At 44.8% G+C, this 15465-nt stretch overlaps 1 protein-coding gene across 4 annotated transcripts in view; it reads left to right on the top strand.

The window, feature by feature from the left end:
• Window positions 1-15228, top strand: part of CIT (citron rho-interacting serine/threonine kinase) — a 57341-nt gene extending 42113 nt beyond the window's left edge. For all 4 annotated transcript variants that reach the window (XM_061561262.1, XM_061561263.1, XM_061561264.1 and 1 more), the window contains 14 exons: window positions 644-748; window positions 1323-1492; window positions 2534-2614; window positions 4035-4170; window positions 4697-4836; window positions 5441-5533; window positions 6232-6340; window positions 6748-6876; window positions 7668-7748; window positions 8426-8513; window positions 10217-10402; window positions 10884-11019; window positions 12191-12445; window positions 12938-15228. In XM_061561262.1, coding sequence (XP_061417246.1) covers window positions 644-748; window positions 1323-1492; window positions 2534-2614; window positions 4035-4170; window positions 4697-4836; window positions 5441-5533; window positions 6232-6340; window positions 6748-6876; window positions 7668-7748; window positions 8426-8513; window positions 10217-10402; window positions 10884-11019; window positions 12191-12445; window positions 12938-12979 — 1751 coding nt within the window. In that variant the 3' untranslated portion in view covers window positions 12980-15228. The remainder of the gene's footprint in view (window positions 1-643; window positions 749-1322; window positions 1493-2533; window positions 2615-4034; window positions 4171-4696; window positions 4837-5440; window positions 5534-6231; window positions 6341-6747; window positions 6877-7667; window positions 7749-8425; window positions 8514-10216; window positions 10403-10883; window positions 11020-12190; window positions 12446-12937) is intronic.
• The last annotated feature ends 237 nt before the right edge of the window (window positions 15229-15465 follow it).

Below are 15465 nucleotides of genomic sequence, written 5' to 3' on the forward strand. Positions count from 1 at the left end.
TAGGCATAGGCCATAGATACAACTGCTCAACCCGAGCTATAAATGTTCTGATACTTGCATTGTCTTTGTACTTTTCACCTTTTGACACTCTCTGGTCTGACACTGGTGACACAAGGCTGGAAAGAAGGCTGTCTCTGGTGTAGGTCAATCAGTTTCAAAGACAATGCAGAAATTATCAGAGCATGTTAGTTTGCATGTTTTACCACAAGTACTGTGTGGTTAATGTAGACTTGATTCATTGCAAAATGTATCTATTTGTTGTTTGAACATCTTAAAACCTATTTTTTATTGCCAGAAAGGGTTAAACCTATTCTTATTTTTCATACGTTGATTCTGGCAAAAAAGGTCCCGTAGATATTATTAAGCAAATTGTGTGTGTCCGTCCACAACTGCTAGAAATTGGCACATAGATGATAACGCATCGTGTTGCCCTTGGGCAAAAAATGTACCTTTTTACAAGAACTTGTTCCAGTCTTTCATAATTGTTTTATTAGCTGGAACAGCGAGTACTGGTAGGCGGCTTGCTTTGTAGGAACCGTTGTGATGTTTAAATTATTTGAGAGTTTCGCGACACGAGACGGGTCTCACGACGAACCCTCTGTGTGTGTGTGTGTGTGCTGCGTGCGTGCGTGCCTGGCTTCAGCTGGGGCGCCGGCTGTGGATGAGTTTGATCTCGTGCTCGCCGATGGAGATGTCACCGTTCACGGAGCAGTCAGCCCGTCGGAGCTGTCGAACACCGTGAAAACAGGCAAGATGGAAGTCGTCTGTTTTCATAGCTACATGTGCGACTCTCAAAATTATACGTAATGAATACATAAATTCCAGCGTTCTCAACCAACCGATGTATGTGGAGGGCCTCCCCAATCCACGTCCGTCCTGGTTTTGTTTTTACCATACTTCTCTATGGTTAATGTATGGGACCAGGACATGTTCTGATATCACCCGCCACTGATTTTAGTTGTGACTGTGAATCGAACTTGGGGCACTGAGTTTGTAGTGCAGCACGATAATCACCGTACCCATGCTCAATCCTGTAGTGAAGGGGGGGAGAGGGGGAGGCCTTTGACTTGATGCATTGTAAATGAAAATGATCCTTTGCGTTAGGCAGAAAGTAACAGATTTTGAACTCTAGTTAAAAACATTATTTGTCCATTTAACAAACCTCATCATCCATAACTATAAACCAGCCTAATTCTTGAAATTAAAAATTCATAAGCTGAAGCACATTTCCCTACCCCATTTGCGATGGTTAATATTCCATCGTCGCGAGGCATGCCCTCTGATCCCCTCGGGATGCACCTGAACGCAATCCGTCTATGCAGACATAGCGTACGTGCTCAAGCTGGAGTCGCACCCCCACACCACGTGCTGGCCGGGTCGCATGCTCTACATGCTGGCGCCCAGCTTCCCCGACAAGCAGCGCTGGGTGACAGCGCTCGAGTCGGTTGTGGCGGGCGGGCGTGTGGCACAGGAGCGCGCCGACGCCGACACGGTGCGTAAGTCTGCCGATGCCCTGTGTGTGTGTGTGTGCACCTGTGTGTTAGTGGTGCATTGGTCAGTCATCTCAGTCAATCATCCCCATGGCACCTGGGTCTGTCCCGAAACCACCTGCCAGCAGGCGTTCGACACTTCACGTGGCCTTAAAGCGTACTTGGCTAAGGCACAAGCGCCGTGGTGATGTCACCACCACCTAGTGTCGAATGGCAGTTGTTGTGTGTGCCGTACTGGCCTTAATAGGTGCTCGCTAACAGCACTTGCCCCAACAGTCTGTTAAGGCTATGCCAGAGGATCTTTGTTTGTGTCTGAAACTCACGGGGGAGCGGTATTGTAGCGTTTAGCGCACTACACTACGAACCCTGCGACACGAGTTCGATTCCCACTCATGGGCAACGCCAGTGACAATTATTCAAACCGGTTTTGGGCCTCCCCTAGGTCGACTCGGCCTCAAATGAGTACTGCGGTGTGTAAACATCACCACTGGGGAGACAAAGGCTTCCGGGTGTGGTACTGGCCAGCCATGCCCCTGTGTGCCATGTGGCACAGGTGGGGGGGGCGCACAGGTGGTTCATCTGCAAGTCATCTCAGTTTATCCGGAACACCCTGAGTTCTGTCCTTTGATTTGCCCACGAGCTTTCGATTTTCGTTGTAAATCTGTCATTCTTCTGGGGCAATTGTAATAAAAAAAGTATATTCTTGTGAGTGCCCTTCGATTTGTACGATACATGTCCATTTGTGTGTTTGTTTGTGTGAGCTTCCATATAACTGCATTTCTTTGTCCAAATTTTGGACTTTGCAGGGCTGTGCGTGATGCTAAAAAAATGCTGCATGGGAAACCAGGTGTGACGAGTCCGATTTCTGTGCAACAGTTGTGATGACGTTAGAATCATGGATAATGATGATGTTGGAATCCAGTGCAATGGTTGAAGAAAGGGGAGACATTGTGAACTATAATAAGATGTCCGAAAGATAAATTGGAATGCAAACGTACAAATGTTCATTTGTGTTTAATTGTGGGAATAACTTCTTGTTACAGAAACTATTGGGCAATTCTTTACTGAAGCTTGAAGGAGATGACCGATTGGACATCAATTGTTCTCTGCCCCTTACCGATCAGGTAACCAATGAGTACAGTGGCTGCTCGACACAAATCGACGTCTCACAGACAGATCTCATTAAAGAACCTGTGTTAGCCGAAGCCTAAAGACTCGATTGGTACGTTCTTTTCTGATTAGTATTTAACATTGATTGAATTAATGTCGCGTCACTTATGTTTAGTCCATCCTGTTTACTGGAACACACATTGTATGAACTTGTCTGAACTCTGAATCATGTAACATGAAAGACTTTTGATGTATGTTCGGGCGCAGCAGCGGGCGCAGTGGTTCATGCACTGCACTAAGACACCAGCAACCTGAGTCTGATTCCCAGCCACACTTAACGTTGGTGGAAAATGGTAACTGAACCAGTGCCCCTTCACCAACACGCACTGACCAGCATGGTGAAGTCTGGTCAATTAATTCCCATCACTGACACGGCATGGGGTGGCCTTCATTTAACAAGTGATTGACCAAGGGCTGTCAGTCATATTTATTAACAAGGTATGTGTGCCTTAAAAGAATAATGTGACGAGTAATGCCGAGGGCAGTCACAGAATATTTGTAGTATGATCCATTTCAAAACTATGTAACGGATGAAGGTGTTAATTTAGTGGCTGGAATCACTGAGTTTCGCTAATACTTATTCTTGGTTCTTTCGGTAATGTCACGTAGAAGGGAAGTAATAAAATAATAAAAATAAAACATAATAAAATAATTCTCACGACGTTTAGGCTACAACGCAAGCAGTCGTCTTCAGGTGAAGAATGAGACAATGCCAAGCTTGGAGCTTATATATAAGCTGCGTTGGAGGTGGAAGAAAGAGCGCCTTAACAAAAGAATGTGCATATCAAGAGTAATTTAGCATATTCATGGGAAATGCGCAGGAGGTGGGCGGGTGGGGGTTTTCAAAGTCATATTATGCCCATGCATTATGCAGGATTAGCAGCATGAAAGGGAGGGGGTAGGGGGTAGCATTACGAGACATGTTTCATTGCTTCTACATACTATTAACATTCCCTCCCTTTGTTAATGCTACCCCCTACCCCCTCCCTTGGATGCTGCTAATCCTGCATAATGCATGGGCATATGACTTTGAACTCCCCCCCCCGCCCACCTCCAACGCATTTCCTATGAATATGCTAAATTCCTCTTGATATGCACATTATTTTGTTAAGGCGCTCTTCTTCCACCTCCAACCCAGCTTATATATAAGCTCCAAGCTTGGCAGTGTCTCATTCTTCACCTAAAGACGGCTGCTTGCGTTGTAGCCGAAACATCGTGAGAATTATTTTATTATGTTTTATTTTTATTATTTTATTACTTCCCTTCTACGTGACTTTACCGAAAGAACCAAGAAGATGAATCCCTGCAGTCACGAAAGCTTTAAATCGAAATTCGCTAATACTTGTCGGCGTCTTCAACATTGCCGTCCTGCAGATTGTGCTCGTTGGAGCTGAGGAGGGCTTGTACGCATTGAACGTGGCCAAGAGCGCGCTCACGCACGTTCCCGGCGTGGGAAGTGTGTTTCAAATTCACGTTGTCAAAGAGCTGGATCAACTCGTGATGATTGCCGGTATGAATTAGGTCTCTCTGCTCACACATTTTTCTTCAACATATATTTCTTCCCTTACGACGAACGCACAATACATCCCACTCAAAGTAGAGCATAATTAAAAAATTGTAAGGGTTGAATACGTTTTTTTTCTTTTCCCCAGCGATACAAAATTGGAGATTGTCCGTTATTTGCAAGGATTGTGGTGGTAGAGTAGTCGAAGGCCTTGTGCTTGACGTGTGGCTGTCGTAGCAGCGACGTTCGAACACAACTGCCACCTTGGTTAATACTGTGGGCACGTCAACCGATGAAATGCACGCCGCCGTCTGCCTAACAGTGGACGTTAAAAAATCCCGTGATGTAAAAAAAATGTAGGCCCACGTGTGTTGGCGTCACGGACCAAATTTGAAAAAATGACCCCAAAAAATCACACAACAGTGCCCCCCCCCCCCTTACTGGCAAAGTTCATCTTTGCAACATGGTGCCTTCAGAGTAGCTAGAATACCATATGTACGGAATAATCATTGTGAATTATTATCGTGAGCAGGCGAGGATCGTACCCTGTGCGTGCTGGACATTAAGAAGGTGAAGCAATCACTGGCACAGTCCCACCTGCCCGCTCAGCCTGAGGTGCGGCCCAGCATGTTTGACAGCGTCAACGGCTGCCATCTTTTTGCCGTGGGCACGGTGAGTGTTAGTAATAACAATAGTGCTCCATGTTTTTACGTCGCATCATTCATGCAAAGTGCATCTCGCAACGCTGCTCAAACCACAAACACAGAGGTGCAGATTATCTTTATATTGAGATGTATTCTGCCATTGTGTGTTTGTAACATGTGTTCAAGAAATTAGACCTTGCTGTTTGCCAAAGTGTTTCTATTTGTCGTGGGATTATTTTATCTGTCCAGCGATTCAATAAATTGTCATCATTTGGGGTCATGATTTCATGCAAGATTCGATGACGTTTATTCTTACCCCCATTCAGTGATTGACTGTATTACGTACAATGTAAGACAGTGAAAAAAACATTGATTCTTACACCAGCAATTCAGTGCATGTATCTTGAGCTTAATCATTGATATTAATTGATTCGATTCAACTTTCCGCTCCGGTGTGAAATTAAGAATTGTAGTAATCAATGCCGGTAATTAATTCAATTGTAAAATCTGTACGAGTGCACGATGCTCTTAATGTGCGTTATTTTTTTGCCTTGTAGCATTATGTAGCATCTTGGGCCTGAAGTAATTTCCACATCCCGCGAATGTAACTCGTTCTGTTCTCCGTCCACCAGGTGGAGGGTTCCTCCTGCATTTGCGCGGCGATGCCCACGCACGTAGCAGTGCTGCGCTACAACAGCGGCCTCGGTCGATTCTGTCTGCGCAAGGTCAGTTCAGTCGCCCGCTGGTTCACGCTGTGGTGCGACGTACCACGCGTTGACCAATTTTCTTTTAAACACATCTGTCGGTGACGCTGCCCAAAAAAAATAGAGAATAGTTTAATTGGCAATGGTCCGGGCCAGTGGTCCCTTTTCATAGCGTAGCTCAAGCTCTCTCTGCTCTGCTCTGAAGAAGGGCCATTGCCTAAAACATCTCAAAACGAGTTCTCTGCCATTTTTTAAATAAAGTTTGGGCATTAGCCTGATATGTTTCCTATGTAGGACTGTGTTATTGTTGAATGTATTGCATTTTTGTTAAGTTTTGCTCTTTAACCACGCCGACGCCGTGTTACAAAAAGGTAGTTTTCTTTTTTATGCTATTTTTGCTTGCAGTTTTTTTTTACGATTGCAAAATAATATGTGGGTTCGAATATAATTCATATATCAGCACTGCTGCTGCTGCTTGGTATTGACAAGTCCCTTATATCACCTTTGAAACAACCATTCAAACAATGTAGTCTCAGGAAGAGTGCATCGTTTGTAACCAAAAAAAACAATACTTTACGCGAGTCGGCTTAGAGAGAGCATCCTTTTGTAACCATGCATGAATGTGAATGAGCGCGTGCTTGGCAGTGTTCATGTTACGCTGCCGCAGTAGTAATGTTTGCTTTTTGCGAACGATTTTGTTGGTTGCTTTGGTTGGGCAGGAGGTGGAGACCAGTGAGCCATGTAGCTGCATTCACTACACCAACTACAGCATCATCTTTGGCACCAACAAGTTCTATGAGCTCGAGCTGAAACAGTACACGCTCGAAGGTGAGGCCCGTTGCACATGCAGGAGAGATCATGTGATTAAACACCGGTACATCTCTGCACTCTGATAGGTCTCTGACTGGAGACTTGCCGTTCTGCTTAAAAACCGTATATGCACGAGGATTGGTTCAGGGCAATTGTTGCTGCCATACAAGGGGTTTCTGCGCCATTTTCTGTGTAAAGTTTACAAACGTGCACAAATCTGATTGTTGCTACCAGAGTGGGTAACAGGCAAGGTAACTGACGTAGACCAACGATTGTTCATCAACACAACTTTCACCAAAGTTTTGAGAATAAGTCTTGAGGAATAAAAAAAATAGTCGTTGAAAGTAGTGGCTGAAACTTCTCCTTCACCACCAAATATTTCTTGCGTACTGCTGTTGTCCTACAACTTTCATTGCTTTCCGCAGAGTTCCTGGACAAGAACGACCCATCGCTGTCTTCGGCCGTGTACGCCTCCTCGTACCTCAGTTTCCCTGTTGCTATCACACCTGTGTCAGGTGCTGCCAACAGGGATGAGTACCTGCTTTGCTTCCACGGTAAAATCGACACACCTGGCCACAGTGGGCATTCCGATTCGATTGCCGTTTGAACGAGTGACTCGCGTACGGGATTTTATTTAACGCTTGAATCGTTTTGACTACAGCAGCGCACAGGTCACATAGAATCACCATTGTTGAACTTCCTCATGATATTCTTTGGTTCTTTCGGTAAAGTCACGTAGGTAGAAAAATAATAAAATGATGAAAAAATCACGACGTTTCGATCGCAACACAAGCAATCGTCCTCAGGTGAACAAATACAGCAGGCGGACTGCTGAGGCAGGAAGAAATAGAGCGAGAGAGCTACTGCAGCCAAAGGTTTTATATGCTTGGAGTGGTCGGGGCTTTAGATGGAATTTGCAAGTAAATGCAAGATCGCAGAGCCAGGAATACATCATGATGCTGATGGGCTTAAGTAGGCACAGAACTCATGGAGGGAAGGAGTGGGTAACGTGGAAGGCACTTTTTTTATATTTATACACACGGCTCAATTTAAAATCTGACCTACTCACCCGCTGCCCTTGGGACTCTCGTCTTATGATGAGAATTAGCATGTCCGCCTGTACAAGACTGTCCACTATCACATCCTGCCACTAACCTTGACTATTTATATGCCCATTTAAGCCTATTGTGACAGCGTGTACATTTCAAAAAGATGATGACAACGGTCACCTTGCTGTCATAAGAACATTTCACTAGTGGAATAAAAGGGGAGTGTACCCCCGACTTGTTTTCAGAGCTGCCCTGTGTGTATTCGTTTGACTGTTTTTTTTTCTTATGCCGGACAGAATTTGGGGTGTTTGTTGACACGTACGGGCGACGCAGCAGGACAGAGGACCTCAAGTGGAGCCGCCTGCCTTTGGCCTTTGGTAAGACTCCTCTTGTTATGCTGGCATTGATGAATGTGCCCATTTATCCACGTTGTCAACTGTTTTACTACCCAATACCGTATTCTCTGGAATATAGGACACGCTCGAAACTTAAGAAGCACACCCCAAGCGTGTGCTCGGTATCAAGCTAAAACTATAAACTTAACTATTTTTATTTTACCAGGTAAGGCCCACTGAGCTATATAGCTTGTTTTCAGAAGCGACCTGGCCACAAATGATAGCTCAACGAAGCGGCTTATCACATGAAAAGTTATAGCACCCAACTACTCTAAACGCACGTTGATTTTAAATGTGGAGGGAAAAAAACGGAGAAAAATCCACGCGATCACGGAGAGAACATGCAAACTCCAAATATACAACCGGCGTCACGGTCGGGATTGAACGCATGACCTCCTACATATTGGGCGAGGGAGTTAATATCTCACCACTGTGGTGCCCAATGAAGTTATGCAAATCTTGTCTCGCGCACACCTACACACGGCTACCAGATTAGCGTTTGCTTTGAAATACAGACATGCATCTTATAATCCGGAGATTATGGTAAATATGCTCGTCCTTTCCTGTTAGGGGATCAAAAATAATTTAACTTTTAGATTTTTAACTGTTGCCTGCCGAGTATAATTTTCAATGTTTTTTTTCCTCCTTACCAACCCTAGCATACAGAGAGCCTTACTTGTTTGTGACCCACTTCAACTCCCTGGAGGTGATTGAGATTGTCCACAACAATGGGAAGAACTCAGCCAGGTAAGGATTTGCTGTCGCGTATGTCTCCTTAGCTCTTCCGGGAATAATACCAATGGGATGCATTGCGGGTACAGATCGGTATGAAAGTCCAGCCCTCAATCTGTTGCTCACGCGACTGCTGTCAGAAAGGACTCCACTAGATGGAGCAGTAGAGAGCCTCTATTAGACGGTATTTTGGTCTACTCATTCACCTTGGCCAGACGTTTAAGAAGACGTGGAAGTGCTTTGCCCCATTGGTGGTAGCAATGAACAAAAGTACGCGAGCATTGTGTTTTATATAAAGAAATGTTCGATTTATTTAAATGCAGACATTTAAAAAAAATTGATATATTATTTTTTTGTGAACTGTTAAAGTGGCTGTGGATGTCGATAGAACACTTCTTGCGAGGCATAAATAATGGCCAGGACACAGCATGGGCCTGTCAAGTGAAAGACATGGCCATTGTACCCTTGAAAACGAATAACTGCAGTGCCTTTTGTGTACTTATATATATCCACTCCAGGTTGCTTTAAAAAATAGACAAAGCAATTCTTCTGCCGATTTGTTCAATAAAATCCTGTGCCGATAGGCACCTACAATTAGCAAAGTTGGCTTCCATACAGTGCAAAAGTTCAACATGTATATGTATGCAAGTACATGCCAAGAACATGTAGTGTCGTCATATTCTGTATGATTATGGTTTGGTCGCCTGATCAAGATCTTGTTTCAAGAATGCATTCTTAATAAAATATATGTTTTGCCAAATGACAGTTTTTCTCTCGGTGTCGTGCCATTAAAACAAAGAATCCATTCGAAAATCTCACAGAGCCCTGCATCCCGTGTGTCAGAGAATTGCCCAAGCAAGTGATTTTTTTTATCACAGGAAAAAATCTATCATGTGGCCGTATCATCCTTTCCACAAGCTCTGATATAGTTTGACAAACCGTATCGGCATGATTTGCAAACATGAAATGTAGGCAAATTAAGTGTGAAACTAAATTAACACTTGAAAATCCAGTTTTAATTGTGGGGAACTTGCCAGGATCTAAGCCGTGCCACACTGGCAGCCACTTGGCCACCTCAGAATATCATTTTTTTTTTATTACATTGTGGCGAATATAGGCACCCCTCGTGGCTACAGTCGTCACCTAAGCCAATTATAATATATATGAAACTAAAATAATGGCTTCTCGATGACACAATTCGACACTTTTATTATGAGCATTCGAATCAATTTTAAATGCGGCGTGTCTCTTCTCGGAGTCATGTCTAAGGAGTACAGTCCTTAGTTCATCCACTGCTAATATGAAGGCCCCACATGTCATTGATAATGAGAGTTGGACCACACTTCACATTGCTGGTCTGCGTGGGTTCGTGTAGGCGGGGAGGGGGGGCTGCACATGACCGGTTGAGAGCTCACTCGCTCGCTCTTTTCTCATCTTAGCCCTGGCTGGGAAATCAAATTCAGGCGGCTGGGTTCATAACGCAGTGCATTAACCACTCTGCCACTGCTCACGCTAGAAGTTTTTTTTGTTTAGCTGTCCTTTCCCGCACCTCCATTTAGCGTGGTTGGCTACGTATGCTGTGAAAGAACTTCATCATACATATATACATACATACGGAGACTAGAACATAAGATGCTTCTTCTGTCAATGCCACGTGCAGTTGAGAAGAATCACTGTTGACCAATGTGCGATTAACACCTTGGGTGTATTGCCCACAGCCAGCCCATGCGCGCTTTCCTAAACATCCCAAGCCCACGGTACCTGGGGCCAGCAATCTCGGGGGGTGCAGTCTACCTGGCTTCTTCCTACCAGAACAAGCTACGCATCATCTGCTGCAAGGGCAACCTTGTACGCGAAGAGCCGGACAGAGGCGCTCCGTATCCCTCCGCTGCTCGCAACGCCAGGTACTGCTCCTGCACTGTGCCTGCACTGCGCCAACCCTTCCCTAAATGCGATGATACAGCAGGAAAATTGTATGGCAGTCGTCGCCGGCATTCGCTACTTTTTGCACTGCATTTACTCTGATTTTGTGTTTGCGACCTGTCTTGCAATGGAACAGAATCATGCAGTTCTGTCCATAAAACATTAGAAAACACAGCCACAACTATTTCCGGTGAAGACTGTTAGGAACGATTGCCATCAAATTGCCCGAGAGTATTATGGTCTTAAGAGTTCTGTGAGGATTTGGGATTTAATCTCACCATGTTTTTAAAATGCGTACGCTATCATGTATATTTTCCGGAAAAAAAAAAAAATTTGCGTTGCAATGTTTTTTGACACGCGGGCCACAGCCGTGCGAACGCGAGTCGATTCGTTTTCAGCAGCCCTTCTGCAGTTTTCCCCATCGCGGCGGTGATCGCCGCGTTGCGTTTCTGCGTTGAGAAGCAGTCCAAACAAGCGGGGTCCCCCGTCCTACACGGAGTACATGGCCAAGCGGCGCGCCGCATCGCCCGCCCGCTCGCTGGTGGACAGCAGCTCGTCGGATCGATCAGGCCCTGCGCAGAGAGAATTCCGCAGAGAGGTGAGCCATTTCTGCATAGCCGCTCGTGCGCGCACGTGATGTGCAAGTGCACCCATGCAAACGTGCAAATGCACCAATGCGTACACGGACAACACCGCTCATGCAGATTGCGCGGAATTTTTTTCATTTTTTACATTTTGCTGCCAATGGGTTGCACAAGCACTGATAACAAAAGATCACGTTATTCAACAAAACTGCCGTAATTGAAGGGGACATTTTTTAAACAATAGATGGCGTGTCAGGTAGTGTAATTGAAGAATGTATCGTTTTGTTACTTATGCAATATACAGAATGGCCCATTATAAGATAAACCCAGTTTCATTGTAATGACCCCTCTTATTTTCTTCTCCACACCTTGTCCAACATATAACAGCAATGCTGAACAAAGTGTCTCAGGAGAGTGTTAAAAGAGAGATTGGTGGGAGACAGAGGCAGTGAATTAGAGTGTTTTCTCCATTATTTATCTCAATTATAGCGATGTGCTCGTTGATTTTTGGATTAAGATGATACCAAAATCGGGCAAATCTTGTTTTTTTCTGTCTCGGGTTGATTCTCAATCCGTAAGGTCACTAATATGATGTCACAAGTACACTTTTCCCCCCCAAAAAGTTTCAATCGGGTATTAGGTGCCGTCACTTTTATTCACATGTAGACACGTAGATGCCTTACAATATAACTCATTCGAAAATCTCTCAAAAAGTTGAAAAATTGTCGCAAAAAATCTAGAATAAATATTATTTTTGAAAATCCAATTAGCACTGCCCCGCGCATTTGCGCGGGATCCACGGTCGGGGTGGAGGGTGGGTGTGGAGGGAGGTGTGTGACATCAGAGCGACGCACGAACCCCGCTCAACCGCTCTGGGATGCGCATGACACCATCGTGCAGATGTGCGCGCTGACGTCACCACCACTGTGCAAGCCGGGCAGCCAGCCAGAAAAACTTTATTCTGATATTGTATAAAACTAACGTATGTTGAACTTCTTTCGGACCATACTTAGCCAACCGTGCTAATCGGAGGTGCGGAAAAAAAATAGTATATTTGGTATCGTCCAGATACCATATTGCCTTAGCGGGGGTTGTCTATTAACGTGTACCGCCTCGTACGCGTACCGAGACGAGTGGTATGAAAGAGAGAGGACCGCACGTTGTCGTGTGTACGTCATTGCGCAGAGGGATGAAGGAGAGAGCGGCCAGTGGAGCAGGGACGGCCACAGGGAGCGCTCCCCGGGCCGGGCGCTGGAGGGGCCGTCGGAGCGGCCTTCGAGAGCCCGGCAGGTGGAGCAGCGGCGGGAGCAGTCCCCCCCCGGGCGCTGCCTCGACACGGCTACGAGGCGCGACAAGTCCGGGGGACGCGGCCCAGCCGGCGATGGCCCCGGCAGCAGGGTCCTCCCCGGAGCTGTCAAAACTCCGCTTTTGCAAGCCAGGGTAAGTTCCCACCCCCTCATTGCATTAATCTCCCCACCCCTACATATGGGTGTTTCACGGTACGACGTCGTATATCCGACCGTCGCATATCCGTTCCGACCAATAAACCGCCCGTGCCCAATTGTGGTATTTGTGCGTGGTATAACTGTCATTTTCTCTAGCTGTTCACAAATCCGACATTTTCACATCCACCTAAACTTCAGTACTCATCGAGTCGGATATGCCACGTTGGACTGTACGCCTGTTGATGGAAAACTCGGCGATGAATGCATTTGCAAGCATGAGTTGAAAACTTGTGTTATGGTGGCAAAACCCGGCCAGCATTTTTTTATGCTGAAATCCCATGGCATGTTTAAAGAGCCCTGTTGTTAATTTTGCAAAACTAAATAAACACATTCAACTTGTAAATCTGTTGTGTAAAAAATGTATTTGAAAACGTGCACATTAATGCATTACGTTTGTCATTGAAACGAACTTTGTTTTCACCCCAAGGTGGTTGCCAACTACTGCCCCACGTCTGCGTACGACGACTAGTGGTCACCGCGCCACTGGGTCATGTGTCGAGCATCTTGCACAGAGCACCTGGGAGGGGCAGTGGCCCTCTGTGTGAGTAGAGAGCACAGCCTTTCTTGCTCCCTGTCAGACGACTCGGACGTTGTACGGCGGCGATGTGCATTTGGCCTAATGTCTGTGGACTGTGAAGGGTACATTGGCCATGCAGCCCGATGTGTGCGCTGTCAATTTGGCACCTGCCTGCTTTCACAGACAGAACTCTCCTGGCAGTGCCGAATGCTTACTGCTTTTAACGGTGGATCTATCTGAACTAGAACTTCAGCCTCCACAATGTCCAATGGTTACATGACACTTATTCCTGCCCTTCTGCTCGAAGAACCGCTTTAAAGCATGACAGGAGGCAATGCTGCAGGGCATTGTGGAAAGCATTGCCACCTTTTCATCTGAACTTCCAGGGTCGCCACTGTGGATGGTGTCAATCGTTGGCTCGGGTCACTCTTTGCTGTGACTCCCTTTTTCTGCCGTCAAGCTCGTTTTATAAATGGTCCCGATCATTATGCATATATTTTCCAAACTAATGACGTAACGGCCAACCTCGGATGTTTCTTCTACGCAAAATACGACAGCGCCGGTTGCTGATTGGTCGTGACAAAGGGATTTGGGTCACATGTTACAAATGTATTCTTGATGCATTGGCAGACAATTCCTCTGTCTTGTCAGCCTGGCCAGGTTCGGTTTGGTTGCAGAGTTGCCTGGAGACTGTTTATTTTGGTACTGATGATAATAGCTTTATTTCATTGCTTCTCCTGTAAGGGTACACAGCAGTACGCTTACGTCACACACCACTTCAACGTGCTCTTTATTTACGGGAGAGTACAATACAGTGGCAGCGCACCACTTGTAAATGGATAAACGAGTGCATTGCAGACATCTCGCGTGTAGCAGTCAGGCTACAAGTGACGAACATTTATTCTGGCATGAAAATAACAGTTTCATACAAATGTGTTTATTCATGGGTTACTGGCACGATGATTTGTGTACCATCCTACCTGTACTGCACATTTTATTTATTTCAAATGTATAATTAGGTTGATAAATGCATACAGTTATCAGGCATATAGGGCATATTGTTATTATGAAAATGCAGAACAAATGAGAAACCTTTAAAATATTGTATGGACTGTTGCAGGGTAAACATACATCCAGTATTATTATGCAAAATGACTTGTATTGAAATGCCGCAGATCTAGCTTGAGAAAATCCATCGTTTTAACCCGCATTTATCTCTTTTTATGCTGTTACCTTAATGTTGCACATTTCTGAGAGCGTTAAAGCATCGCCGCCTCACACTTGGTGCACTATGATGGCTGCGAATTAGTTACGCTTCTAAATATTTGGTGGTCCGCCAACTGAAATGAGAATTGAAATCTGTATTTTGGTGCTTTAACCGTGCCAGCCATTTGACACAATTTGAAGCGTGGATGGACACAATTTTTGCACTTGTTGTTTTATCGACATCGAGTCCACAAACGAACAAGAGTCGATCGCCACACTCGGTGTACCGTGTCACCTCGGAATTTCAGCTTTGCGTTTGTTACCTTTGCCCATTTCCTCCACTCTTCTTTGACCTTGGATTAGGATATATTAACGGAGTGCTCCATAGCAAAAGTAAAAAAAGCCCGAACGTAAAATTTTGCACTTGGTATAAATGAGTGTCGTGATATTTTCTGAGAAAAGTGTAATACGAGTGGAATGGTTTATACCCAAGAGGTCGAGCGAGTCAAGGCCTTATCAGGTGGCCAAATGTGTCATGTTCCCTCTTATCGTTTCGTTTATGAAAATTTCAAAGCACAACTTTAAACATGGTAAAGGCCGTCAAAAAGGGAATGCTAGTTGCATCAATTTTCTTACACGATATCTCGTAATGTTGGATTACTGTTTAGAGGAATAAAGCATCGTTTGAAAGTGATTTCTTTTTTTTACAAAAATTGTTTACCATTTAACTTGGATGTAATTCGTTATATTTTTAAAAAAATATTTACAAATAGCAACGACATTCGTTTTTCCGTCTCAGTCTTGTCGTACTCAATGCTACCATTTCTATTTAACACACGATATAGTCTGGACCAGTTTTATTTGCAGGTGTAAGTCTGTCGCTTGTTTTTTTTATGTACTGGTTTCTACTTTACTTTATGTTCCCTTTGTCTCACTGCCTTCTGTTTGTGTAACGTGGTGGTTTTGTGCATCACAAAGTAAAACGGTAAAAACCACCTTGTCCAGTGTTGATTAATATGTGATTGTCGTCCTATTTGAGTTTCTGGTAGCGGTTATACCATATCTTCAAGTTTGCTGTTAGCCTACCAAAAGTATTGGCAAACATTTTCCATATGCTAGGAATTGCTCGTTACATTACCAGACAATTTTGGCCGCGCTCGAATCTGTGTTTTTCCCAGATCTTGTCCTGTTTTTTTCTCCTGTGGACGATGTATGCGTCATACCACTAATTA

The sequence above is a fragment of the Lethenteron reissneri genome, chromosome 27 (assembly GCF_015708825.2).
Source record: "Lethenteron reissneri isolate LAM-NWPU_2019-01 chromosome 27, ASM1570882v1, whole genome shotgun sequence".
Taxonomy (NCBI): Eukaryota; Metazoa; Chordata; class Hyperoartia; order Petromyzontiformes; family Petromyzontidae; genus Lethenteron; species Lethenteron reissneri.